This window comes from Dipodomys ordii, unplaced genomic scaffold, assembly GCF_000151885.1.
Source record: "Dipodomys ordii isolate 6190 unplaced genomic scaffold, Dord_2.0 Scaffold25, whole genome shotgun sequence".
Classification (NCBI taxonomy): domain Eukaryota; kingdom Metazoa; phylum Chordata; class Mammalia; order Rodentia; family Heteromyidae; genus Dipodomys; species Dipodomys ordii.
In genome coordinates, this window is record NW_012267241.1 from 9,325,488 (window position 1) to 9,353,022 (window position 27,535).

The 27,535-nt window shown below is 42.3% G+C and overlaps 1 protein-coding gene across 1 annotated transcript; it reads left to right on the forward strand.

The window, feature by feature from the left end:
* Window positions 1-3,699: 3,699 nt before the first annotated feature.
* Ino80c (INO80 complex subunit C) lies at window positions 3,700-23,543 on the forward strand. Its single transcript, XM_013014898.1, has 5 exons — window positions 3,700-3,941; window positions 15,435-15,545; window positions 16,529-16,640; window positions 17,542-17,609; window positions 23,123-23,543. The coding sequence occupies exons 1-5, from the start codon at window positions 3,786-3,788 to the stop codon at window positions 23,252-23,254; spliced, it is 579 nt and encodes a 192-aa protein (XP_012870352.1). The 5' UTR covers window positions 3,700-3,785; the 3' UTR covers window positions 23,255-23,543.
* The last annotated feature ends 3,992 nt before the right edge of the window (window positions 23,544-27,535 follow it).

Here is a 27,535-nt window from a genome sequence, read left to right on the forward strand (position 1 = left end):
GGCTTGAACTCTGGGCCTGGGTGCTGTCCCTCAGCTCTTCAGCTCAAGGCCAGCACTCTACCACTTGAGCCACAGCACCACTTCCAGTTTTCTAGTGGTTTATTGGAGACAAGTCTCAGGGACCTTCCTGCTCGGGCTGGCTTTGAACTGTGATCCTCAGATCTCAGCCTCCTGAGTAGCTAGGATTACAGGCATGAGCCACTGGCGCCTGTGAGTAACTTGACTCTACCTTTAAGGTCTCTTTCCATCAACAAGGAATCTCATATTGAGTATAAGAGCAACTTCTATATAATGAGCTGTGGGTTGCATATTCATTACTAGGAAAAGCTGCACAGCCTTCTATCCAGCAGCAACATGATCCCAAATATCCACTATGTTTCCTGAGATTTCTGAGGAACAAACTAAGCACTCTATGTCTCAAATGATATGGGGTAGCTTAACAAGTGTGTTATCCATTCATAATTCCTAAGTCTTAACTGGGATCAAGACTCTGGGTAAGGCTGCTTAACTGGTGCACTCAGTCATACCCTCAGCATCCCAAAGGAAATATGGCATTGGTGAGAGGCACAGGAGCTGCAAGTACCGGAAAAGAGGCTGAAGAGGTTTATGAAAGGGCTCACACAGTAACAGAGGTGAAACACACCTTGCAAGTTCTCAGGAATAACTAGGGAGGGAATTTGGGGAGGCTTGGGCTCTGTCTCAACATGCAAGCTAGCCAAATATAGTCCATCAGTGTTAACTTGTCTATACCAGTGCACATGGAAACATTCAAGTTACACTTGCAATGAGCTGTGTGGAGTCCTTCCAGGACTCAAAGCCTTTCCCCCTGTCTGGTATCCTCCAGAATACTCCTCACACTCCTCTTGTTTGGATCTATTGATACTCTGTGGCTCAATTTCTATGATTCTAGTTATTGCCCATAGGAAGTTCATGTCCAGCTAAGAAGACAAATAGAATGTCTCTCCTTTCCTACTAGATGGGGCATGCTAAGAACAGGTAGTGAGGATCATCCTTTTGCGTCTTATCTCTACCCTCAGGAATTAGTAAATAAAATGCAAGCAACAGGTGATTGAGACTGATGATAACACAGAACTGGATCAGAGCAATAGGGAAGGCTCTAGAAATAGCATGCCAGTCAAGATAGAATGAGTGGAAGTTAATGAGACTGCAGGAGTATAGTATTGGGAGAAAAGCATGCATGTCTAGATACCGAGGGAGGAGGAAGCAGAGCTGACAAAAGGTGAACAACTGCAGGAGCACAGAGACCTGAGACAGAGCAGGGCTGGAGATACAGCAAAGTCTTTGAAGACCTGGGAAGCCATGTTATAGACATTGGACTTCATTCTTTATCTTTAACTACAAGATGACTCAAAAGGGTTTCAGGTGGAGGGTGTGATCTGAAAAATTCATAGGGTTATCTTCAAAGACATCATCTGGAATTTCATATAACTGGGTTGTGGAGACCAAAGGTAGAAGCAAGGAGACAACTCCTAACACCAATGCACAAATTCAAAGGAGAGATGGCGGTGACTGAAATAATGGTATGGCATTGAGGTGGATGAAGGGAGGTGAGTCTTGGGATTTTACTGAGAACAACTGGTGGATAATTTGTGACATTTACTGAGGGAGGAAATGCTGAAGAAGGAACAGAATGGATGAAGAATTTTTTCCTTTCTATGCTGAGTGTTAAGATGCCTGTGAACTTATAAATCTATATCTTTCTGGATGAGGAATTTAAGTTTGTGTTTGTAGTTTCAGAGAATGAACCAGCTAAGAACTGCAAACCCAAGAGTAGTTTCCCTTTAGATGGTAACTCAGTCCTCAAGAATTGCTGGAATGCTTGAGGACAGTATAGAGTGGGAAGATTAGAGGGCCTCAAACATCAAACAACTTTGGTACATATGACTGCGTGGAAATAACCTGATTCCAAATGTGGACTTGGAAATTTTTAAGTATGTATCTTTAGAACAGTATGACTATACAATAAATATTTAAACAAATATGTAGTAGTAGCATTGGAAACCATTTAGTAAAAGAAGATGACTGTCAAATAGACGACTAGAGGTAGAATTTTGAAGGAGGAAAACAAAAAAATGGTGTTTCTGATATCAAGAGAAGAATCAAAAGAAAGGAGTCAGACAAGATCAAGACTGAATTTAGTAATGGGAAGCCAAATCATGGTGTACAGATGTATCTGATTCCCTAAAAGTAGGAAGCTGATATTTGAATTCATTAAATATTACAAACAGCCTCTATGCTCAGTACTTTTAAAGACACATCAGACAGCAGGAAGCTTCTCATTGAAAGTAGAATTTGAACTGAGGCAAAATGAATGGTAACCAGGTAAGAAGCCACACATTCCTAGGAGAGAAAACAATGGAGACAAAATTATAAAGGAGTTAAGAAAATAAGCAAGTAAGAGTTAGTTTCTGGCTGGGGCACAAAGAAATGACTAGAGTGCTGGGAATGATAAAAGAGAACATGGCCTGGTTATTATGGAGCTGATAGGACAATTTAAAAAGTGATTTGGCTTTTATCCCAAAGATAAAAGGGCTTTGAGAGAATATAAGAAAGTAATTGGGACAGTTGGATCTGTGTTTTAGAAAGCTTATTCTGGCAGCCAGTGGCAGACATGGCTTGGAATAAGGGATGGATTAGGAAATGAAGGCCTAAACTTGCATCTGGAGGCTGTAGAAGAAAGGATAGGAGCAGTGAAGACAAGATGTGAACTGAGGAAGTGACTGGAAATTAAGAAGTAGGGTACCAGAGATTTGCTTGGGTGACCAGATAAAGAATAAGCAAAGAAGTAGTTTTGAGTGAGAGTTAGAGATCTGGAACATTTTAACACTGGTAGGTTATTTTCTTTCTCCAAAGCAGACAAGATGTCAGTAACAATACTGCTGTTTTCCCTAACTTTCTAGAGCATGTTTCTTTAAATATCATATCATTTGAGTCACTACAGGAAGTCCACTCATTATTTACTTCACTAAAACATATTTATAATGTGTCAGGGACTTGCAAAGTATTATGAGTAGGGACACAATTGAATGAACAAGACATAACCGGCCTTCCCTCAGAGATTACATTGTATGAAGGACAAAAAGGCATTAATTACTCAATTATAAGCTATTGAGTCTAGGTCATAAAGATTTTAGAGTAGCATATGGTGAAGAACAGGGGTGGGACACCCCGGAATGTCATAAATAGCTCTTTAGCAGATCTGTGACCTCTTTGAAATCTTCGTGTGAACTTCTGACTTGTCTGCATCCATCTAGAGAGGCGAAGGGAGGCGTGGAAGTGCTCCAGGGGTCTCTGGTCCCATGAGGCTGACAGACATCCTGCCCTTATGGCCTCTTGGCAGCGACCACGGAGATACAGCCCGGTGATGCGTCTAGTCACTAGTAAGGAATTACCTTTAGACTCTCAGACGTCGAAAATGACCTGCCTTTTGCCGTCCCGTGAGGAAGGACAACACGACTATTACCATTTTGTAAATGTACCGGGAGATGTTCACTGGGGGCTCCCGGGCGCTCGCCCCGAGGCCCAGGCTCAGACCCAGCGAAGAAGCCGGGCGCCGCCCCGCCGACACCTTCCGGCCCAGGCGCACCGCCCGGCTCCGAGCTCCGCCTGGCAGACGGAACCGAGAGGGAGAAAGCGCGAGAGTTCCTCCAGTGTCGTGACTCCAGGCCGGGTTTTCAAGCCCCGAGACGGAAGTCACCGCGAGCCGGAAGCTCCCGGGCCCCGTCACGGACGGGGAGGGGGAGGGGAGGGAGATTCAGGGGAGGATGGCGGCTCAAATTCCAATCGTGGCCGCTACTTCCACCCTGGCGGTAGCCCGGAACAGCAAAAAGAGGCCAGGGAGCCCTTCCCACAACGGCAGCAGCGCAGGGGGCTACGGCGCCAGCAAGAAGAAGAAGTTATCCGCCTCCGGCTTTGCACAGGTACACTTCCGCCCTCCTAGCTTGCAAGAGTGCGCGGGGCCGCCGGGGCGAAGGGCGCATGCGCGGGGGGGGGGGGAGAAATGCGCGCGGGGGTGGGGCGGAGCCGCTGCGCAGGCGCGGGGCCGGGCCGGTTGGGGGGGGGGTACCCTTGGTCCCCGGTGTTTGGACGAGTGGGTTTGGGTTAAAGAGACTCGCGCGTTTCGTTGGTGCGGGAAGGCGAGGTGGGAGGTTATTCTTGATTGGTAGAAGAACCGGCCTTTCCCAGGCAGGTAGCATTTAAAGCGAGGCATGACTTCTGTCATGCCGAAAGAAGTCCTCGAGTCTCCCCGGATCCATCCGAGAGTCCGAGCTGTAAAGCTATGGAGACGGATAGGTTCGGTCATCCTCAGGGGGAAAAGAAAATTCCACTCCCCGTGTTTCCACCCTAACTTGGGTTTGGTGTGTCTTAGCTGCAGGAGTGAAATGGAACGACTGCGATCTGGGCTCTGCAACTTTACCAGAGAAGTTTCAGCCCAGTGCCTTGTTTGATTTAACTAGTAGCTAGCTTCTCTCTCCCCACTGCCTTTTTTTTCTCTTTTTGCAAGCAGAGTGAAGAGGCAGAGTTAATGCTCCTTAACACCGTGGCTTACTTTCTTTTTTATTTGTACTTATTTATTTTTGCCAGTCCTGGGACTTGAACTCAAGGCCTGGGCGCGCTGTCCCTGAGCCTCTTTGGGCTCAAGGCTAGGGGTCTACCCTCAACTTGAGCCACAGTGCCACTTCCCGCTTTTTTCTGAGTCGTTTAAGAGATGAGTGTCATGGACTTTTTGTTTTGTTTTTGCCTGTGCTGGTTTGGAACCGCGATCTTCCCATCTCGGCCTCCTGGGTAGCTAGAATTACAGGTGTGAGCCACTGGGCGCCAGGCTTCCAGAGCAGTTTTTACCTAGGTGGTAACTCGCTTCTACCATCAGTAACTGGTAGGGTTCCCCCACCCTTTTCGCACGTTAGTACTTTATGTGCATACGTCAGACTGCCTGGAAATTTTTTTCTTACCTTTTGCTTTTTAGGCATTACGTTCTGCGATTTTTGCCTAGCGCCAACTAAGGACTTCAGTCCTCTGCAGTCTCAGGCAAAGCTGGAGTGACAGCCATGAGCCAACACACCTGGCTTATTGACTAAGACAGGGTCTTGCCAACTTACTGCCTCAGCTTGATTCCCCTCACCTCTGCCCTCTCCGTAGCTGTGATTATTAGGCATGAGACTCCATGCCTTGCCTGTAATTTATACAACCCATAAGGTTGAATTGTGTCTCAGAGCCCCAGAAAATTCTCTAGTGACCCTTTCCTGTCTCTAGTCTCTTCCCTTCCAGCCAGAGGTCGTCACTATTCTGCCATTTTACTGTAAAGTAGATTTGTTTTCAAACATAATATGAGTGGAATCATCAGAACCATGTGTGGGTTTCTTTAGCAAAATAATGTTGTGTTTCTCATCTTATTGTTATTATTAAGGTGTTGTTTAGTAGGGGTTACCATTTCATAAGTCAGGTGTTGAGAACATTTCCTTTTTTTTAGACAATGCTATCCCTTCCTTTGCTTTCTCTTTTTTTAATGCCAGGGTTTGAATTCAGGGACTTGAGCTTACTCAACTTGCTTGCTCAGCTGGTGCTTTATACTACTTGAGCCATACTTGTAGCTTGGACTTTTTTTTTTGGGTCCGGTTGTGGGGCCTGAACTCTGAGCCTGGGCGCTGTCCTTCAGCTCTTTAGCTCAAGGCTAGCGCTCTACCACTTGAGCCATAGTGCCACTTCTGGCTTTTTTCTTTTTGCTTATGTGGTCCTGAGAAATCGAACCCAGGGCCTCAGACATGCAAGGCAAGTGCTCTACCACTGAGCCACCTTCACAGCCACTGAGCCACCTTCCCAGCCCCGTAGCTTGGACTTTTGCTAAGTTATTTTGGAGAAGGACTTTAGAAAAGGCTCATGGATTTTTCTGTCCAGGTCGTCTTGAAGTGCAGTTCTCTGGATCCCAGCCTCCTGAGTAGCTAGGATTACAGATTTGAACTACTGGTGCCTGGCTTTTGTTTTTCAAAGAGTCTCTTTGTAGCCCAGGCTGGTTTTGCAATCTTTCTGCTTCAGCATTCAGAGGGATAGAATTACAAGATTAAGCCTAACACAGAAGGCTAAAACAAAAAGAGTCACTCATTGAATACATCTGATAGGTTGTATAAAGTTAAGAACCGATGGACATTTGAGTCATGTACAGTGTTTGGCTTTTATGTGTGAACTGCTCTGGGTACTCTTATGCAAGTCTTTTTGTGTTGTCATTTTACTTGAGTAGTGGAATTTCTGCGTTAGAGGGTGGACACATTAACTAAGAACCTGTCAAATGGTTATTTCCCAAAGTAGTTGTGCAAGTCTGTATTCTTACCAGCAAATTATGAGAAGTACAGTTTTATATCATCAACAATTGTGAGTCCTTTAAAACTTCCGTCATTCTGTTGAGCAGGTACTACAACTAACTGTTACAGTTTATGTGTTTCTGATGGCTTCCAACTGCCTTTCATGTGATATTGACTATCCCAATATTGCTGAATTGAAGATTGGACTTAGGACTTCACATTTCCCACACATACTCTTCTTGGAGTCCTTTGTTGTGTGTGTGTGTGTGTGTAGTGAATACTTTCTCCTTGTATGTCCATGATGTGTTTTTAATATTCATATACGCCAACACCAAGGGATGTGGTCAGTATATTTGGGGAAGAATGCTTGTTTTGACTTAAAAAGTAGCATTGATCACATCCCACCATAGTAAGCTTCAGAGCGTGGCCAGATGACTTCAGGAAGCTGGAAATTTCCATAACCCAATGTGGTAGAAATTTCAACTTGTTGGCCTCAGGACTGTCACTGAGGAGAAGGGCTGCCTAGATGTTCTCTGAGGACCCTCTCCATTTCAACTGCAGCCACACAAGAGGCTGCAAAGAGCAGGACATTTGCTTGTACAATGAATTCTTTTGTCTTGGTTTTCCTCTTCCCAGATGGTATCTAAAAAGATATAATAACTGTGCAACATGTTTTAGATTTTTATCCTGCTGTAATACATCCATCCATCTTAGTTCTTTAATCCGTAACACATGTAGCCATAACACAGTACTCCTGTGAGTACTGCCTGGGATTTTCCTGAGGAGACCCTCATCTCTGTCCCTTGCTCATTCTTCCTGTTCTGTTTCAGTTCAGTTCAATCGGCAAGGCATTGCAGTTGTGTATTTCTGTTATGTGTCCACAGTATGCTTAAGACATTCCAAAGTTGTAGCTTGTCTGTATAAGCTCGAAGAGAGATGGACAGATATACATTGTAATTACTATCCATTGTTGCTACTCAAAATTACCACAGATTTAGTGGCTTAAATAACAGTTTATTAGCTCATAATTCCTTAGATCAAATGGTTATTGAAACACATATCTGTAAATCAGATGGCTAGGTTGGTTCTGTGCTCTGTACCTAGGCCAAAATCAAAATATTTCCTATGCTAAGCTTTTGTCTAAAGGCTTCAGGAGGAGTGATTGTACTTGGGCTTATTCAGCACTTGGTTCTTTTGGAGTGGTAGGACTGGAAGTCCCTATTTCCTTGCTGGCAGTCAGCTATTGCCCCCATCCATGCCTTGTTAGATGCCCTCCTCCATCTCCAACCAGTTACAGAGAATCTTTGCCTTTTTGCCCAATCCTTCTTAAGTTTTGCATTATCTCCTGCTTCTCTCATCTCTGAATCTCAGGATTTAGAGTTAAAGGATTTATGTGCTTACTGCTTGGGTTACTTGGATAATCACCTTTGTTTAAAGTCAGCAGAGTTGAGATCTTAATCACATCTGGGTACAGCAGTATCTAAGTTAATGTTTGTGTGAGTAACTGCTGAGTTGTGTGTACCTGGTGAGAGAACAAGCTAACGATTCTACCTGTCACTGGAAGGAAAGGCCAGGAAGATAGGATCATTTTTGAATGTACTATCAACATTCTCTCACCTTGGTGTCTTATCACACCTGACAAAAGAAGGTGAGGACTCTATGCTGGTAATAATAGCATAGGAGAGAGAGGTGGAGGCAGGGGGACTTGAGGTTGACTTGAAGGGGCAATGAGTTTCAATATAGAAGTTGTACCAGGTTCAGAGCTGTGGATATATAAGATTAACTCTGGTTGCCCAAGGCTGTATCTGCTGGGAAGTGAGTAGTTTTATCGATGTGATTGTATTACTTGAGTTAGAAGGAATTTTACAAATCTCTCAGAACTGAAATTTTCTTATGTCAATAATAGCAGGTATTTTTTAAAAGAATGAAGTACATAAAGAAGTATCTAAAGGATATAAAGCAAATAATTTATAAAGTATATAAACAAGAATGAAGTATATAAAACTTTCACAAGATTTAAATACTTCGAAGTCCTCAGGACTTCTGGTTTTGGTTGAATTTTGTTTGAAAATTATTCTGAGCAAAACATTTTTTTTTGCTTTTTTTTTTTGTTTTGTTTTGGGTGAGGGTTAGCTTTAGGTTGAGGGTTAGGGTTAGTCTTAGCTTGAGAGTTACGGTTCAGTTAAAATTAGGGTTAGGATGAGGGATGGAGTTAGGGTCACGGTGAGCCTGATGGTTAGGGTTAGGTTGAGGGTTAGGGTTAGGGTGAGGGTTAGGATGAGGATTAGGGTTACGATTAGGGTTAGGTTGAGGGCTAGGGTGAGGGTGAGGATTAGGGTTAGTGTTAGGGTAAGGTTTAATGTTAGGGTTAGGTTAAGGGTGAGGGTTAGGATGAGGGTTAGGGTTACGGTGAGGGTGAGGGTTAGGGTTAGGCTGAAGGTTAGGGTTAGGATTAGGGTTAAGGTGAGGGTGAGTGTTAGCATTAGTGTTAGGTTTAGGGTTAGGTTTTCTGTGAGCAAAACATTTTGCATCATTCCTAAGAAAGGTGTTGAATGGTTTATTAGTACAGAAATAGTTTTGTCTAATTTCATCTGGATGGTTTTTTAGAAGCTGGTGGTACTGGTGGCTCACACCTGTAATCCTAACTATACGGGAAGCTGAGATTGTTGAGATTGAGGTTCAGGGCCTGTCTGGGGAGAAAAAAATTCCATCAGACTCCTTCTCAGTGAAAAGCTGTGTGCATGTGTGGCAGGTACCTGCTCCTTATTTCAAAAATAAAGAGCAGTAGTGAGGGGTGGATGTGTGGCTTAGTGGTAAAAGCGCCTGAGGGCCTAGGTTCAAATCCCAGTGTCTATCTTTCCCCCAAAAGATGAATTTTAGTTTAGCAGAAACTATTATTGTTTATACTTGCTAAGTTCTAAAAATTGTCTTGGCTCTACATTTCTGTGTTTAGATTTATATTTTCAGAAAAATTCATATAGTTATTGTAGTGTTACGGAAGTGCAGATTTCCAGGCATTTTGCTTATGATACTTCAGAAAGGATTAATGTGAGTTTGGTGGATTGGAGAAAGTGAAAGAAATAATGGCAAATGATAGTAATTAATACTTATTGAGACTTTAGTGAGTGCAAGGCACTGTTGTTATACTTTCTAACTAGCATTCCTTCAATTCTTAAAACACCTCATTGTGAGTTGTTACTCTCATTTTACAGATTAAAAAAAGACTCACTGGACACTATATTGAAAATGAACTGTAAAACTTGTAGGTGGGATGGAAGGGAAAAACTGGGAGAGAGAGATGGAAATGGGCCACATATTTTGTATGCACTCTTGACCTGACATATGTAATTGTAACCCATCTGTATATCACCTTCATAATAACAACAAAAAGAGCCATAGAGAAGATAAGCAGCCCAGATCATACAATAAACAAGTCAAAGTTCAAATCAATTCTTTTTTTTTTTTCTGGTCCTGGATCTTGAACTCAGGGCCTAGGCACTGTCTCAGATAATTTGCTCAGGGATAGTGATCTGCTGTTTGAGCCACAGCTCCACTTCTGGCTTTTGGTGATTAATTAGAAATAAGATTCTCACAGACTTTCCTGCTGGGGCTGGCTTCAAACCATGATCCTTAGATCTCAGCCTCTGAGTAGCTAGGATTACAGGTGTGAGTCTCCTGGCTCCAAATACTTTTCTTTTTTTTCTTAACTATCTTTCCTATGTCACGCACTACTTTAGAAGATGTGATTTGTGTTTTTTTTTTAATAATCAGATCCATATATAGCTTTTGGAGTACAGAAGAATGCTTTTGGGGAGATTTTACTGGGGACGTGTAGTACATATAAGGCCCTCCAAATGCCTCATCTAATTAAGACTAACTAAGAAACCTGATTGTTCTCTAAACTGATTTTTACTTAATAGACTTCAGAATTGAGGTTAATAAACAGTTAAAGAGTCTGAAATTGAGAGGTATTAGTTGTTTCTTTAGAATAAGGGATGCCCAGGAGAATAGAAGTGGTGATATAATTTTCTGTAGTTGGAAGCAGACAGAGAATACTGGACTAATTTTGTTTATTCATATTTTAAAAAAATCCAATCAAGCCAGACACCAGTGGCTCATGCCTGTAATTGAGCTACTCAAGAGGATGAGAGCTGAGGAGGATCAGGGTTCAAAGCTATCTGTGGCAGGAAAATCCCTGAGACTTTTATGTTCAATTAACCACAGAAAAGCCAGAAATGGAGTTGTGGCTCAAGGGGCAGAGTGTAGCCTTGGGTGAAAATCTGAGGGATACAGCCCTAGGTTCCCCCCCACTTCCTCCTCGCAAATCATTCTATCCTTAGCTTCAAAAATTATGACCATCTTCAATCATGTTATTCTTTCTGTGAGTGGATGTAGTTTTTCATTTTGTACTCAGCATATAATGTTGTGTATTATTTTCATTTGGCATTACTTATGACCGTTTCCCTGTGTTGACAATCTTCTCAATTAGACTTTGAAAAGTCTAATAGATTGTTATGTCTAATTGACTTCATTCTGTTCTAAGAAATTGTGCTGTTTAGTTAACTGACTTCATAGAATGTTTACGTTGCATGTCATATTTTTTCTGTTTTAACTAATCCTACAGTCTCTTGTAGTTTTAGCCTAGAATCAACCATCTTTAAAGTCTAGAAAACTATGAGATAGATGTAGCTGGTATTTGATTTTTCAGTGACGAGACAAAAGACAATTAATTGTCTTCTTTCTTTGTAACCACAGACAGAAGGGCCAAATTTTCTTAAAGTCGGACTTGGAGTTGTGCAGGCTGCTTTGTGGAGAGACAGAGAGCCATTTTATCTGGGCTGTACAGTTGGAAAGAGCTGAGCCAAGATGGTAGGCTGTGCTAACTCCTATGTTAGGGGCAAGCTGGGTTTCTTTTTCCTAGGATTTCAGTCAATACTTTTAGTGCTGCAAGTAGGGGACAATACTTAAGGACTGGGAATTTCTTTGGCTCCCTTTATTTGAATAGCCTAAAAAAATTCTTAATAATTTTGTAATATTGTAATGTTGAATTTGTAATATTGAAACTCGACATCATCTTAAATTTTATTTGATGGCATCAGAGTGTCATAGACTTGACCTTCCTTGTGATTAAAGATTTCTTCCTCCCACCCTGCTCTTAGTAGACGCTTAGGTCTCAGCTTAGCTGAAGGTGAGACAGAGGATGAAAGTGAGCTGACATAGGGGTGGAAATAGGTCTGAAGAGGGAAGACAGCGGGAAGCTAGCTCTGGCCTCCTAGAGAGGCAGGAACCCTCTGGCTTGGTGTGACTCGGTTCATAGTAAGGTGGCTTTCTTTCTCTGCTTCTTCTTTAGCTTAACTGGCCTGCTGGAAAGAGAAAAGCAGAGGTTGGAGGAGCAGAGGAGAGAGGGAGCCTAGAGCAGGCTTTACCTGATTTGAAAACATCGTGCTTCAGCAGATCATTTTCATTCCTTCTCCCATGCCTCTCTAGCTTGCTGGAACAAATGACTTCTAGTCTTTCTTCATGTCACCTCACCTCTCCAAGTTGGCAGCTGTGCTTGTCTGAGCTTGTCTGATGGTGTGCCCTTTCTGCTTTGAGAACTTCTAGATTGTCTAAGAGTGGTCTGATGTCTTAACTACTTTTCATAGTGGTTTCTGGGGTAGAAAAAAAGCTTCAGTTGCCTGGATCCCAGTGAAGCTTCGCTGGCTTTTTCTCCCAGTGACCTTGGGACTTTGGGTCAAAAAGCCTTTGTAAAAAAAAAAAATCCCCTGAATTCTTTCCCTTTCACTGGCCCAATGTACCCTTGAGTTTCCCTCTAGAATCCAAGGAGAAGAATAAACAAGGTGAGAAGCAATCTGGAGATTTCTGGAGTGGGAGGAAAAGCAGGCATTCCTAGAGGATGGGCCCTGGGGAATGGGCAAGCTTTGGATGATTCTGTCATCACTGTCACTGTCAGAAACCTTGGGACTAGAATTTCTTCCTTTCTCTTCAGAATCTCCTCTTTGTTTCTTCAGCATCTTCTTCCAGACGGAACCAGTATTAGTAGTCATAGTCTCTGTCTCTGGCTCTGTCTGTGTCTGTCTGTCTCTCTGTCTGTCTCTGTCTCTGTCTGTCTGTCTGTCTCTCTGGGAATGGCTTTTCTTCTAACACCTCTTAAAAGATCAATTTCAGGGTATATCTACAGCCAAAGGTTTTTACCTATGATAGTGTGAATCGTCCTTGAGTTCCCCCCTTCTTTTTCTTGTGTGTGTGTGGTGTGTGTATGTATACAAACTTTCTTATAAAAATGAACTTATCCAATAACACAACCACTCCACTGTTGGGTATTTACCCAAGAGAAATGAGAACATTTTCCGGCAGCTTTATTTATAACACTGAAAATAAACCAAATGTTCACCAACAGGAAAATGGATAAACAGATTTTTAACACATCTATATATTGAATCCTAGTCTGCTGAGAAGTAGGAAAATACCAACAACAAACTACTGATCCATGCAGCAACATAGACATTCTCAAAAACTTCATGCTAACTCAGGCTCATGTCTGTGATCCTAGCTATTCACAACATAGATAGGAAGATTTTTGACTTGGGGCTAGCCTGGGCAGAAAGCTAATGGGATTCCACTTCAAAACAAAACAAAAACAACAACAAAAAAACCCAAGACAAACCAAGAATGACAAGTATTGCCAAGTGCCAGTGGCTCACACCTATAATCCTAGCTACTTATAGGAGGCTGAGATCGAGGATCGTGGTTCAGTTCGAAGCCAGCTGGGGCAGAAAAGTCCTTGTGAGGCTCATCTCCAATTAACCACCCAAAAACTGGAAGTGAAGTTATGACTCACGGTGCTAGCCTTGAGTAAAAAAGCTCAAGGACAGCGCCCAGGCCCTGAGTGTAAGCCCTACAACTACTACCAACAATAACGACAAAAATGAATGACAAGTATCCTTCTTTTTTCAGTTGTATGAAATCTACTGCTTAACAAGGAACGATGGGAATGCTAAATAGCTTCTGTTTGGAGGTGGATACTAGTAGGAAGAGGAAGGGCAAAAGGACAGGGGATCTGGGGATGAATATGGTCAAAGTTGTTTAGACACAGATATGAGACTAGAACAATGAAACCTGCTGAAATTGGCTAAGAAGTAGAGGAAGAATGTGAAAGCACAGTGCTGGAAAGTGAATTTGATTGGGTACATTGTATGTATTTATGGAAATACACGATGAAACTTCTTTGTATAACTAATATAAACTAATAAAATATTATGAATAATAATATAAAATGGAATATATATAAATAATAAAATATTATGAATAAGAAATAAAAGCCCCTGGACTTCAAAAATAAAACAAACCAGGTATAGTGATGTGGTGCCTGTAATCTCAGTAATGTGGAAGGCAGAGATGGAGGATCATAATCTAAAGCCAGCCTCCAGCCAAAGTTAAAAACTAACTCTATTCTACAAAAGAAATAAAGCAAAAAGACTAAAAAAAAATTATCTTGAATAATAGAGTATTTCTCCTGAGTTCAAACCCCAGAACAGATCACCTTTACAATAAACATTTAACAAACAAAACACAAGATGAAATGGATCCAACCAACAAAGTTAAAAACTAACTCTATTCTACAAAAGAAATAAAGCAAAAGGACTAAAAAAAATTGTCTTGAATAGTAGAGTATTTCTCCTAGTTCAAACCCCAAAACAGATCACCTTTACAATAAACATTTAACAAACAAAACACAAAATGAAATGGATCCAACCAACCAACCAAGACCAAATTTTTGGCTGGGCTAAAGAAGGCAGAGGCAAGAATACATGCTGTCCATTCCATGTTTGTGAAGTTGTAGAATGGCTTGAAAGTACAATGGTAAGAATTAGAGCAGTGATTGCCTTTTGGCCTGGAAGGCATTGTCCAGGAAAGAAGAAGAAAACTTTCTGGGATAGTAGCAGTATTGTGTCTTAACAGAGATTTGGTTAATGCTAGTATGAACATTCGAGAAATTCAACAAACTTATACACCTAAGGTCTGTGTCTTTCACTGTCTGCAAATTGTATCTCAAGTTTTAAAAAAGCTTATTGTAGTGTGGGAAAATTGGAATCGCATTACAAGTCACAAATTAGTTCTTACTTTGACTTGTTTTTTTCTTTGTGATGGTTAGCTTAAAGGGTTTTTGTTTTGTTTTTCTTTAAAGCATATTAGCTTGCTTGTCAAGGCACTTTCTGGCTTCAGTCAGCTGACCCATGGCTGTCCAGCTTCCTCTCTGTTTTCCTTCCTCACAGTGCCCTTGTCCTGTGTTGCCCCTACTCATACCTACACCTGTACCAGCTCTAGCCTGGGCTTGCTGACTGACTAGACCCGTAAGGACCAGACCTTTTTGTTTTAAAGCTTCAAGTCACAGCCAGGAGCTGGTGGCTCATGCCTGTAATCCTAGCTACTCAGGAGGCTCAGATCTGAGGATCACGGTTCAAAGCCAGCCTGGCCAGGAAAGTCTATGAGACTCTTATCTCCAATAAACCACTAGAAAACTGGAAGTGGTGCTGTGGCTCAAGCGGTAGAGTGCTCGCCTTGAGTTGAAGAGCTGAGGGACAGTGCCAGGCCCAGAGTTCAAGCCCCATGACCCCAAAAAAAACAAAAAAAAACTTCAAGTCACAGTTGCCAAGATCAGCAGGAGTAGGGACTAAGTGGTGTCATGGAGATTATAGAAGTTTTAGATTTGGCCTGACCTCGGGTCCAGTCAGGTCCAGTACTATATGGCCTTGAACCTGCCTGCCTTCCCTCCCCGGCCCCCACCCCCTGCAATCCTCAGTTTTCCTTTCTGTAAAATGGGAATAATGGATAGTATGTCTTTTGTAGCAGTTGTTGGAATGAAATGGGCCAGCTTGGTAGGTTACCCATCCCTGAGCCTAGCACAAAGGGGATCAGGAAATATGGCAGCTGGGGCTTCTGTCTGTCTCTCCTGCAGCCTCTGCATACATACAGATGCTCCCTATGTGTGGGACAGGCCACCTCCTGGCACTCTGGGCACCCTGTTTCCCTTTCCATGCCCGTGTTTTAGGCAGCAGAAGGGGGGAGATCCCAGTAGGAGAAACTGACCTCATGCTATTCTTACTCTGTTGAAAGGGTGTCAGCATGGAAGCCATGACTGAAAATAAAATGGTGACCTCAGAGTTTAGTACAGGACCTGTGGAAAAAGCTGCCAAACCTTTGCCATTTAAGGATCCCAACTTTGTGGTAAGCATCTAAAGTGTTTTGAAATATATAAATAAATAAACCAGACAACCACACTTGGCCTTTTGTCAGGCTATTCCTGCGCTGAGGTGGCTCTGGAGACCTCTTCTTTTAACCTGGGCTGCCACCTTCTTTCCATGGGCTATGAAGGGAAGAAGGAGCAGAAGGCCCCTCCTGTTGATCTCCCTGTGTGCCAGACCCCAAGGACTTTGGTGTGTCTTGTAGCATTTACTAAAAGGCAGGCCATTCCCATGATGATTCTTCCTGTTCCTTTTTGTTGATCTTAACACATGTATTAGAGGAGGCTTGAAAGTGTTCCTCACTCATTTCTTTAAATAAAGCTGTGGTACTGTAACGTACAAAAAGGGTACTCTTCTTATCACTGGAAGATTAGAATAAGTTACAGTGACTCAGATTGTACCTTTAGAAGTTTATTTTGTGTGTGTGTGTGTGTGAATGCATTTGGGGAAGAAAATGTTACCAGTGTCTGTAAATATGTCGGAAGTCTTTTCCATTTTATTTTGTAATCTTCACAGGACACACACACACAATTAAGCTGTCCAGAAGGTCTGCCAGGATTGAGGCTTACTCAAGTTTTCCAGGATCACTAGTAATTTACTAGGCAGAGAAACTTCCCCACAAGGGACTTGAGAGATGCAGTTGTGAGGGTAAATTTAATTTTGTAAGTCATGGGTGAGTTCTACGCTCAACCCAATAAAGGGTCTGTGTATGTAAAGAAGTAGCTTTTCATTTCTAACTCATGGGTTTCAACAGTGTGAAAGCCAGGGTTTTGTTGTTTGTTTTTTAAACAAAGATTAAAGTATACTGTGAAATACTTTTTTAAGTGACCCCAGCAGTACAAACCATTGCTGATAGAATGCAAGGTACATACCAGTCATCATTAAGCATAAATGTCAGGTTTTCAAGTGGTAGCCTCCATTGATTTTTTTTTTCTTCTTCCTTCTAATCCATGCTTTTAATTTGAGCACTCTGGCCATGGTGGCGCGGTAGCTGGCAAGAAGAACAGAACCTGGAAGAACCTGAAACAGATTCTCGCTGCTGAAAGGGCATTGCCGTGGCAACTGAACGATCCTAACTGTGAGCTGTCCAGAGCCTTCCCTGGGTTTATAACTTTCTGAGAACAAACCCACGCTGTTTGATTGTGTTCATGGTATTTGTAGGAAATTGTTTCTAGCTTAAGAATTTTATAGTGCCATAAAATCCTGGGAAATTAGGTACATATTTCCTCTTAACCATCCTCTGTATTGAGTCTGATTGTTTGTGTTGTCATAAGTATGTGGTTTGTAGTTTGTTGTTAACATTTTGGTTTAGGGAAATAGTTCCTAATAGGATAATATTGATGTTTCTATTAGACAAACTTCTTTTTCAAAAGTCTACTCTTAAAATTTATTTCCAAGAACAAGGTAGCTCAGATAGAGAGCCAGACTTAGAAGGATTTCCAACAAGCGGCTTAAAGGCCAGCTCTTTCAGAGTAAATGCTTTCTGCTGCAGTAGGTACAAATCTGTGCAAAACCCTGTTACACGTTCTGTGCAACTTCATTGGAAACTACAGGCTCAAAGAGCATTCTGCCTCCCAACCCTGCTGTGCTTCTTTCCTGAGGGTGACTCAGTGACAAGTACACTAGTCAGTTACCTGGGTGTGGACGTACAGCAAGCCAGATCCAGTTGGTGGGTTGTATGGCGTTTCCCCACCATCAGCCCACATAGCCTGAGACTGTAAGCATGGTTTGTGGTTACAGGAGCCTAGCAGTTCCCTGGTGATGGGGTAGGGCTATAGCAGAGCCTGCCCTTGGTCTATGACACATAGCACCATTGCTAATACTCCTCCCTTATGAATTCTGTGATAACTATTCACAAAGGAACCATTCAAGAATATTATCAACTGTTGTTTTAGAGAAAGAAGAAAAGAAAGAGCTAGACAGTCTTAAAACCAGTTACCTTTTTTTTCTTCTTCATCTTCTTTTTTTTTTTCTTCTAGACTTTAGTATTGATGCTCCTCCATCCTTTAAACCAGCCAAGAAGTATTCTGATGTTTCGGGTCTTCTTGTGAGTATGATTGTATCTCTCTGTATTCTAATGTTAGATTGAAAATTTCACAGTAATGCCTATCCAAATAGTGTTTACTGTCAGCCACTGATGGTCCTGCCCGGAGCCTGGGCACTGTGCATAGGTGATGGCTTTGTGCACACTGTTTCTGCTGCAATCTGCAGTGTCCAGGGAGCAGACTGGGAGGAGGATTGCTTTCAGAAAGCAGGAGACATAGTGGCCCTTCCCTTTCCTCTGCCTGTAACTATGTGACACCACACAAGAGAAATAACTTTTTTTTATCCAGAAATTTTAAAATACTACATTTAGATAATCGGTTGAACTTGAAAGAAATATTTAGTGTTGTGAATGTAGATCAGTAAGAGAGCACCTGCCTAATATGCTGGAGGCCTGGGGTTGGATCTCTGTCATCTTAGAAAAGAAAATTAAGCCTCTCCATACAGGCACTGTGATAAAGGCAGTGGCTTTCAGAGTCATTTTTAAACATCAGAACCCCTTTTCCAGATGAAGTGACTTTACAGAATACCCAAACCTAAAAAGGCTGGAAACCTCCGCCTTACCACCTATATGGCTCTTCTGTTCTCTTCCCTGTTCCCAATAGAGTCACCGCTCAAGTGCTTTGCGGGTACATAGCTTGGGAACCACCAGCAGAGCTGGAAGAATGAGATGGGCAAATTGCCGAAGCCAGGTACCAAAGAGAGCCCAGTTTCTTATGTGCAGAATGTAGACCAAGTGTGAGATTTGTAAAGGTTTAATTTTTAGTTTGCCTTTTATTATTATTACTTTTGCCAGCCCTGGAGCTTGAACTCAGGGCCTGAGCACTGTCCCTGAGCTTCTCTTGCTCAAGGCTAGCGCTATATCACTTGAGCCACAGCAGCACTTCTGGCATTTCCTATTTATGTGGTAAAGAGGAATTGAACCCAGGACTTCATGCATGCAAGGCAAGCACTCTACCACTAAGTCACATTCCCAGCTCTTGAGCCTTTAAAAAAAAAATCTCTTATAAATATGGAAGATGGGCATTTTCTCTAAGCTACAGAAGTAAAGACGCATGTAACTTTTTTGTGTGTGCCAGTCCTGGAGCTTAAACTCAGGGCCTGGTTACTACTGTTCCTGAGAGCTTCTATTGTTCAAGGATAGTGCTCTACCACTTGAGCCACAATGCCACGTTGAGCTTTTTCTGAGTAGTTTATTGGAGAGATTTCAAATTAGGTTCCTCATATCTCAGCCTCCTGAATAGCTAGGATTACAGGCACAAGCCACTAGCACACCCGACAGCATGTCACTTTTTAAACTCATATGTACATCATTTAAATGTTTTGCCTATGAATGGAAACATCTGGCTATAGCTTCTGTAATAAACTGATTAAACTAATTATGTACATCATACAAAGAAAGCTTGTTGTGATGTTGTACTTTTGTAATTCCAGTTATTCAGGATGTAGAAGCAATCTGTTCAAAAACTTGTCTCAAAAACCAAAGGATCAGCAGCAGGATTCAGTTGGAGGCCTTGGGTTGAATCCCTGTACTGAAAAAAGAAGAACTTCCCCCTCTTCACTCCAGATCATTTTCATTGTTCTAAAGTCTACTTTTATCTGTATTAATCCAGCTACATCCTGTAGATGTGGTTTATATTTTATAAACTTGGTCCCCAATCTGACAGTGTTGGGATGACGAGCTTTGAAGCGGTCTTGTGAGCTCTGTTTTCTTAGCCATGTAGTCTTGTACTACTCCTGTCTATTGCTGAAAATATTTGCATGTATTTGACCCATTTGAATGGTTGTTTATACCAGGGGAACTAGTATTTTCTTATGGCCCAAGTGAACATTTCTGCTTGTGCCAGTTTTGAGTTTGTGGGAAACTGTGATTATGGCCAGACTTGAAGTCTGGTCACCTGCAACATCAGCTCTCTCCTCACCGTTGAAAGCAGCTCCTGCTAATCCAATGGTTTTCACCCATTAGGAAGCATGAGAACCATTTTGAAAAACGTTATTCTAGGTTTCTATGGCCAGAGGGCTTGCCATGATAGGCATTACCTTGAACCTTATGCCCCAATGCCTTTAAGAATTTACATAGAGCCAGGTGTTGGTGGCTCATTCCTATAATTCTAACTACTTAGGAATCTGTGATCTAAGGACTGCAGTTCCAAGCCAGCCTACGCAGGAAAGTCCATGAGACTCTTACCTCTGATAAACTACTCAGAAAAAGCTGGATGTGGTGCTGTGGCTTAAGTGTTAGAATGCCAGCCTTGAGCCAAAGAAGCCAAGGACAGCATCCAGGCCCTGAGTTCAAACCCCAGGGCTGGCAACAATAACAACAACAAAAAGTTTACAAAGAACTCTACCAAATTATTGAAGGACAATCCCACAGAAGAACTAGCAAGGAGGATATAAATAGACAATTACAAGAGAGGAAAGACAGATGGTAGTAAGTAGGCATTCAGCCTCAATGAGAATGCAGTTAGACTTGTCACACAGGGAAGAAACAGCCCCAGCATAAGGAAATGGATGCACTCATACCTTGCTTTTTTGAGGTGAGAATGAGTACTGAAACTGCTTTCTCAAAGGACAATTTGGCTCTATATCTTGTGTCAAAGCAAAAGCCAATGACCTGGTAGTTTGCTTGCTGGCAGCTCCCTGGACAAGTAGGATGTACAAGGAGAATCATGCAGAAATGCTTTTGGAAGGCTGTTGGAAGACGTAAATGCCTGTCACTGGGGACAGTTTCATACTGTTCTGTGAGCTGCACGCTCATGTAACAACAGCATGGCCAATTTTCTAAGATATAGTATCAACTGCAGGATTCAGAGCTGTGTAAACAGTCTGCTATTACATAAACATCATCACATTCACTCAACGAAAACATTGTGTAAAGCTGGGCACTAGTGTCTCACGCCTAGAATCCTAGCTAGGCAGGAGGTTGAAATGCTTTAAAGCCAGTCTGGGCAGACAAATCCATGAGACACTTATTTCCAAGTAAGTAACCAAAAGCCAGAAGCAGAGGTATAGCTGAAGTGGTAGGGTACTACCTTTGAGCAAAAAATCCAAGTGTGAAGCCCTGAGTTCAAGCTCAGTGCCAGTACCAAAAAGAAAAAAGACAGCCCCTTTCCCAACATTTCATAATTTCTCTGGGATGTTTATGTGTTAGCAGAAAATCGTGGTAAAGGGGTACTTTAGTCTTATTCATAATGTTTAATTTTTTTTAATAGGAGAACACAGTTCAGTCTGTTACTTGTGTAATCTAAAGTCACAACATTACAACAGCTGGGCTCACATTACACTGACTCCCCTGTCCTCCACCAGCCATGCATGTATCTGTTTCCCTGGGCTTGGGAAGGCATACGCGATCACATCTGTGATTAGTGACAAGGTGATGGGAAGCATTGTGGCTCTAGGTGAGTCTAGGGAGCCATGAATACTGCCTGTCACTCTGCTGTAGGAACCCAACATTGCTGAATGCCTCTGTTTGCTTCAGCTCAGTGCAAGGCTAGAACCCAGAGGAGGGGAGACTAGAAAGGAAGCCCTGCCTTGATTCATTCAGCTTTGGGACGTCATGTGTCATCATCGTCCCTTCTGTTCAGAATTGTTGGGTGCTGGCTCTTGGATCAAGTTAATCTGCCCCAGATTTTGTTGGTGACCTTCTTGTTGGTGCTATAGGATCTCCCTTCCACATTGTTTATTCAGCAGCCTTTTTGGCCCTGAGGTCTAGAGTACACTGGCTGGCTCAGCACAGTTGGTGGTAGGAGTGAAGCAGCCACAGATCAAGCCAGATTGAGACCGGATGATGATCCAAGCTGGATGCACATGTTTGCAGCCTCCCCTGCCAGCTCTTTCACCTAGCTGCCTCAAGGCCCTGAGCCCGCAAAAGAGACTTGTCATTGTTCTTTTTTTTTAAATTGAAGCCTTCCCCTATATTACTGTTATTAAAGGAAATATCTAGATCAAGCCAAAGGATCAAAGCTATACTTTGTACAGAGCTCTAATTAATCTTAGCTTTTGAGGAATAAATCTCCATTCTCCTGACACGTAACAGCTAAATAATTGAGTACGATCCCCAGTGGCACGATTGAGACTTCAGAGCATGAGAAATCCATGACTCAGTTCCCTTTGGCTCATAGCCTTTTTCCGAACCTTCTCCTGTACCAAACCACAGAATTACTGAGCGTCTAAGTCCACACACAGATGACAACAGTGGAGCAGACAGTCCATGCTTGAGTAATGGGACATTATCTGTCTAGACTTTTAATGGCATCTTTCATCTTTTTTTTAAGCGCTTAAAATTATTCATGTACATTTTCTTTTTCAAAATCTATAGAAGCCACCTATTTTGAAGTGTATACTACTTTGAGGTGAATTATTTTCTCTACACGGAAAAAACAGGAACCAAAGATTGTCGAAGATGCAAGTTCTCTTTCCTGCAGTGGTTTGGATCATCTATTCATTTGTGCATTCATTCCTTATTTGTTGTATGGACCCTGATGGAAGGCCCTTTGTGTGTTCCACACTGCACGAGATGGAGCTTGTCCACAGTGATGATTAAACCAGTGCATTCCTCCTTCATGGCATCTCATAGCCATCATATGCCTTAATCAGAGTATCAGGCCGAGAACCACAGAACTAAGAATTGCGCAGGCAGGCACTTTGGTCCTGATTTTGGAGGGCAAAGAATATGCTTCCCTGAGGGTGGGGGCTGTGGAGCCAAGTCCTCAAGGGTGAGCAGGTGATTACTAAGTACAGTAAGCCATTCGGGGCTGGGACTCCCGCTAGGGAGAGGAGGAGGAGACATGGCTGGAAAGAGTTGCATAAAGACTTGGGTGATTGGAACCAGAGCATGGGACATGTGGCTAAGGATGGAAGAGACCCAGGGCCTGAGGAGCCACACTGAGGATTTGGGCGTTTGTCCCAGGAACAGTGAGGAGCCATCTTGAGAGGTTTTATGCTATATACAGAATGACACGATCAGAGTCGCAGGTTACAAAGGTGATCCTGGCTACAGTTGCAGGGTGTGGTCCCTTCCTGTGGCAGGGTGGGTGTGGGGAGTCAGTACAGCTCTGGGGAGCACGATATGGAAGAGGTAGTGGTAAAGGCAGATCCGGAGAGAAGGACATGGAGGTACTTGGTACAAAAAAGACAGCCATGGCCCAGCATGCATCTGGGCAACTCCTGCCTTGAGGAACACAAACCTAGGGCTTCTGATTGAAGGAGGCAAGAATTTGAAGGCAAGGAGGAACGGTCATGAATTCAGTGTCGGTTGGATGTGTTAATTATACCTTGGAGCCACTGACATGAAGAGTATAGGTAGATGCTAAACCCTGCTGTAGTGATTACTCTTCTTTACTCTGTGCTCTGAATTATTTCTCAAGTCTGGGAAGATTAATGAGCCCTTGCCAAAGTGAGCAACTTAGTGTTCTCGGTGACAGTAAAACATGAGGAAGATCTATTGCATTTGGTGTAAAATAGAGAAAAGATTAAAACATGACCAACATGCCCTTCTTGTTCCTGCTTCTCACCCAGGCCAACTACACAGACCCCCAGAGCAAGCTGCGCTTCAGCTCCATTGAAGAGTTTTCCTATATCCGGAGGCTGCCCTCTGATGTCATCACAGGCTACCTGGCCCTGAGGAAAGCCACCAGCATCGTTCCCTGAGCCTGGGAAATGGAAGAAATGTTTGTGAAGCGGAAACTCTTGCCATGACAGACTTTGGACTCGTCATTTTGTCTCATGGAAACAAACTCTTTCTGCCGTCAATCTGAAAATGTCAGTTCTGTGCCTTGGGAAGAATGTTTGGTTTTTAGTTTAGGAGTTTGGGTTTTTTTCCCCCCCTATGTTTTCTGTCCAAGTGTGATATTTCCTGTTGAATTAAATTATACTTCAGTTGTTGCCTTAAGTAAAATTGTTTGACAAGAAAATACAGCATAATTATGCTTTAAATTTAGACCTAGTTAGTCCCCAAATTTTGTTACCAAGTTGTAAAGTGTTGTCCAACATTTAAAGACTGCAGTGAGTCCACGGTAGTTCTGGGTTATTTCTGATTCCAATGACTCTCTTTTAGATCATGTTGAAGAGTATATGTAGTTGCTAGGGCCTGAAGCCCTATACTGTAGCATCTACATAGCAGTCTACATAGGTTCTAGCATCTTTGTAGGCTCTAGCTTCTACATATACTCTTCAGAATGCTCAGAAAAATCCCAAAATTGGGTCTCGAGAGGTTCACCCCGACCCCAGCATTGTCTAAGGGTCTGGAAGTGTGAGAAACCTTAACACTCCCTATCCAAGAAGGACTCTGTCGTGGTTCAGGGTACTGCCCTTTGGCTCCAGCCTATTCCAAAAAGCTTTGCTTCCCCATCTTACTGGGAAAAGAAGCAATTCTTTGCATCAGGAAAAGGATTGTGAAGATGACCCTATCCTCACTGAGTCCTACTATTCTTGAATGAGAATACTAGGAACCTTAGGACCAGCTTATGGGCCAGCTGCTGTTTCTTTTAGGGAGTATTAATTGTGCAGATACCCTTTCTGGGAGTAGCCCTGGCCTCCAACTTTCCTAGCCTTGGAAGAAAGAAAAACCCTAGGAGAAAAGCCTTCCAGCCAGTGGCAGTGACTCAGAGCCTAATTTTCTTCCTCCAGGTTCAGCAACTGCAGGGCCCCTTACAGTAGGAAGAGTACTGTGTAGCTTCCTCCTTTTCCTTGACAAAGCACCTGAGGTTACAGCTGGGGAGGAGGGGAACTTTTCTAAGCCACAGCCATCAAAACATTTGACTGGGCTTTAGCATCAGAGTTGTGACAGGTTGGGGGCCTTGCCCAATTGAGCGGCTAATGCAGTGGGTGGTTTGGGATGGGTCAAGAATTGCACTTAAGAAGTGATTCTGTGAGGTTCACTCTTCCAATGAAATCAGAAGTCTCAGAAGAGAGAACTTGGGGTAGGTCTCCTTGCTTCCCATAGGACCCCCAGATGGGCATTTTCATCCAACCTGGATGCTGGATGGTGCCTTAGACTTGCCTTTTCAGAATCTGGTGGTCTAGTGGGCATACCCTAAGGAAGACTGTGGGCTGTCACTCCTGCCTCAGTTTCTGGGTGTATGTTCCATGAGCAAGTCAAGAGTCATCTGGGACCTGCTGCTAAAATGCAAATTCCTGGGCCACATCTGAGAGCTGACCAACTTGGGGAGAAAGGCCCAGAAATCTGCATCTGATAGACCCTTGTGTGACCATGGCACCCACGGGAGTGTGAGAGCCACTGGCTGCCGCAGGCATAGTCAAGTTCCTAGACACTTTGCTTCCTTCTTTCCTGTTTCCCTGCCATGTTTTGTTTGTGGCCCTCATTTTGCTGGAGAGCCTTAAGTTCTAAAGACCAAGTCATTTCTCACCCCATCTTCCAGAAGGCTATGTGAGCCAAACCAAGCTCCAAGCTGTGAGTGACTGTTTCCAGTAATGAGTCCTCTCAGTTTGGGAATGTGCAGCTAATCTGCCCTGGGGAAACAGCCATTGCTGACCATGCTTTCACCTGGCGCTTCGAAGTTCTGCCTCTGATTGTACATAAGAATCACCTGTGAGGGGAGAGGAGGAGGGGGTGTTCTATACCAACGAGATTTTCTGGGGTTTGTTTTAATAATCCTCTTTATTAAGGTATTATTTATAATTTAGTAAGAAGTCATTAAATTCAGTATGGTACAGTGAGTTTTGATCAACACATACGTAGTTGTATCTTCATCAAAATATATGAAGCCACATGTGATGGTATACATCTGTGATCCTAGCACTCAAAAGTTGAGGCAGTAAGATCTCAGGTTCAAGATTAGTCTAGGCTATATACTAAGTCTGAGGCTAGCTTAAGCTAAATACATGATGTGTGTATTTGTGTGTCTGTATATGTCTGTGTTTTGTTCATTTATTGTTACTATAATTAAGCCTGAGTCTGGCTAACTTTATAAACAGTTTAGATCAAAGTTTTATTTAGATCACAGATTTAAGAGCAACATGCTAGCATTAACTCAGCTCTAGTTAAGAGACTGTTCGCTATGCAACATTGTAGAAGAAACAAATATGAGAGGAACCATCCTACCAAAAAACAGGAAGTCAGAGAGACTGGCTCATTTCCTTTTGAGTACATGTCTCAAGACCTAAAGACCTCCCATTATGCTCCACCTCCTAAATGGTTTTCTAACAATTGGCTTTCTCCCTTCTCTTCCTCTGACTAAAAAGACCCTTCTATAGCTTGCATGACTCTGCTCATTGTGGTATGTCTAATGATTGGTCCCTCTGGTACCTGACCAGTTCTGGAGTTGACTGATAGGATCCAAAGGATAAACTTGGCCTTAAAAGTTAAAAATAGCTAGATATGAGAAATCACATACTTTTCTTGAGACTACACTGAGATCCAATCTTTCTTAATATCTGATGTGTGTCTCCATTGTAAAAGAGGAGCGAAATCTTGGCATATTTCGGAACTAATGTTGGAGAACAGTCCTGGTGGGTGAGGAAGATCCACTGGCTAGTCTCCAAGCATCCATTCAGACTTTACATGTATTTTATAATTGATTTGGCACTTGATAGAAGGCTAACTGTATTTTCAATGAGAAATCTCATCTTAATCCATAACTTAGGAAGAGATAACAAACATTTGATGCTATTTGCAAGTGTGTATATCTGGGAGTTGGGAGTGTTTATTGAACTTGGTAAAAAATAAAGTATAAGGAAAGAAACGAATGGAGTATAGAACTTGATCATGTCATTAAATGAGGCATATACCTTGAGAGATAGCAGAAGGTACTCTCTTATAAATGTATGAAATAATTATTGCAATTTACAATAATGTTCTACTGGAGAGAATTTGTAGGGCTCATTTGGAGCCTTATTCAAACACCAAAAAAACTTAAAATAGTTTTGAGACAATTGAAAATTTGCTCTATTTTGGTATTTGATAAGAATTCTTATGAATGTTTTTAGTTGCAATGATAGTATTGTAATGTTACAAGAAAGGGTTCATAATTTTAGAATTATGAACTGAAATATTTATGCATGGAATGATAGGCTATCTGGATTTTTTTTTTAGGATGATGTGGGAGAGAGGAAGTGGATGGGTGTAGTGATGAAACAAGATTGGCCCTGAGTCAATTATTGTTAAAGCTGAGTATAAGTATGGTGTTGTACTAATCTACTTTTGTTTGTTTTTTAATTTCTCTGTAATTAGAATTTTTAATGCTGTTTTTATCACTAGAATTTGAGATGAAATTGGTGAGCTGTATTAGTCTAAACTGGCTGATCAGTACTGAAAGCTTGAGAAATGCTGCCTGAATGGTGTGAGATCTTCAATCAAGGTAATCTTGTAAGGTGTAATTGACTTTCTTGTAAGTTATAACTTCCTAAAGCATCACTCAAAAACCAGGGTAGCAACAAAGAACCGCAAGGAAAGTAAAGCTGTCCTTCAGATATTTCAAATAGAGGTATTCATTATGTGTTCCATTGTCCTGGAAAACTGTAAGAGTTTGGGGTCAGTGTTCTGTTGCTGTGACAAAAAAAAAAAAAAACTTCAAGAAGGAAAGATTTATTTTGGCTTATAGTTTCAGAAGTTTTCATCCAAGGTGTGTTGATTTCATTGCTTGGGCTGAAAGAGAGACAGAAGAACATCATGGCAGTAAGAGCATGTGGCTGAGGAAGCTACTTACCTCATGGAGTCCAGGAAGTGGAAGAGGAGGAATGGCCAGGGACAAGATGCAACCTTTAAAGATGATTTGATTGATCTACTTCCTTGTGGCCGTGAACTCATCTGTGGATTAACCCATTGGTGAAGTTGGTACTCTCATGATCAATCACCTCTCAGTAATACCACAGCTGAGGACCAAGCCGTCCTCACGTGGACCTTTGAGTTTCTTGTGGAGTATAAATAAACTGTACTAGAAAGGGTTTGGGATGCATTAGAATGGCTAATTA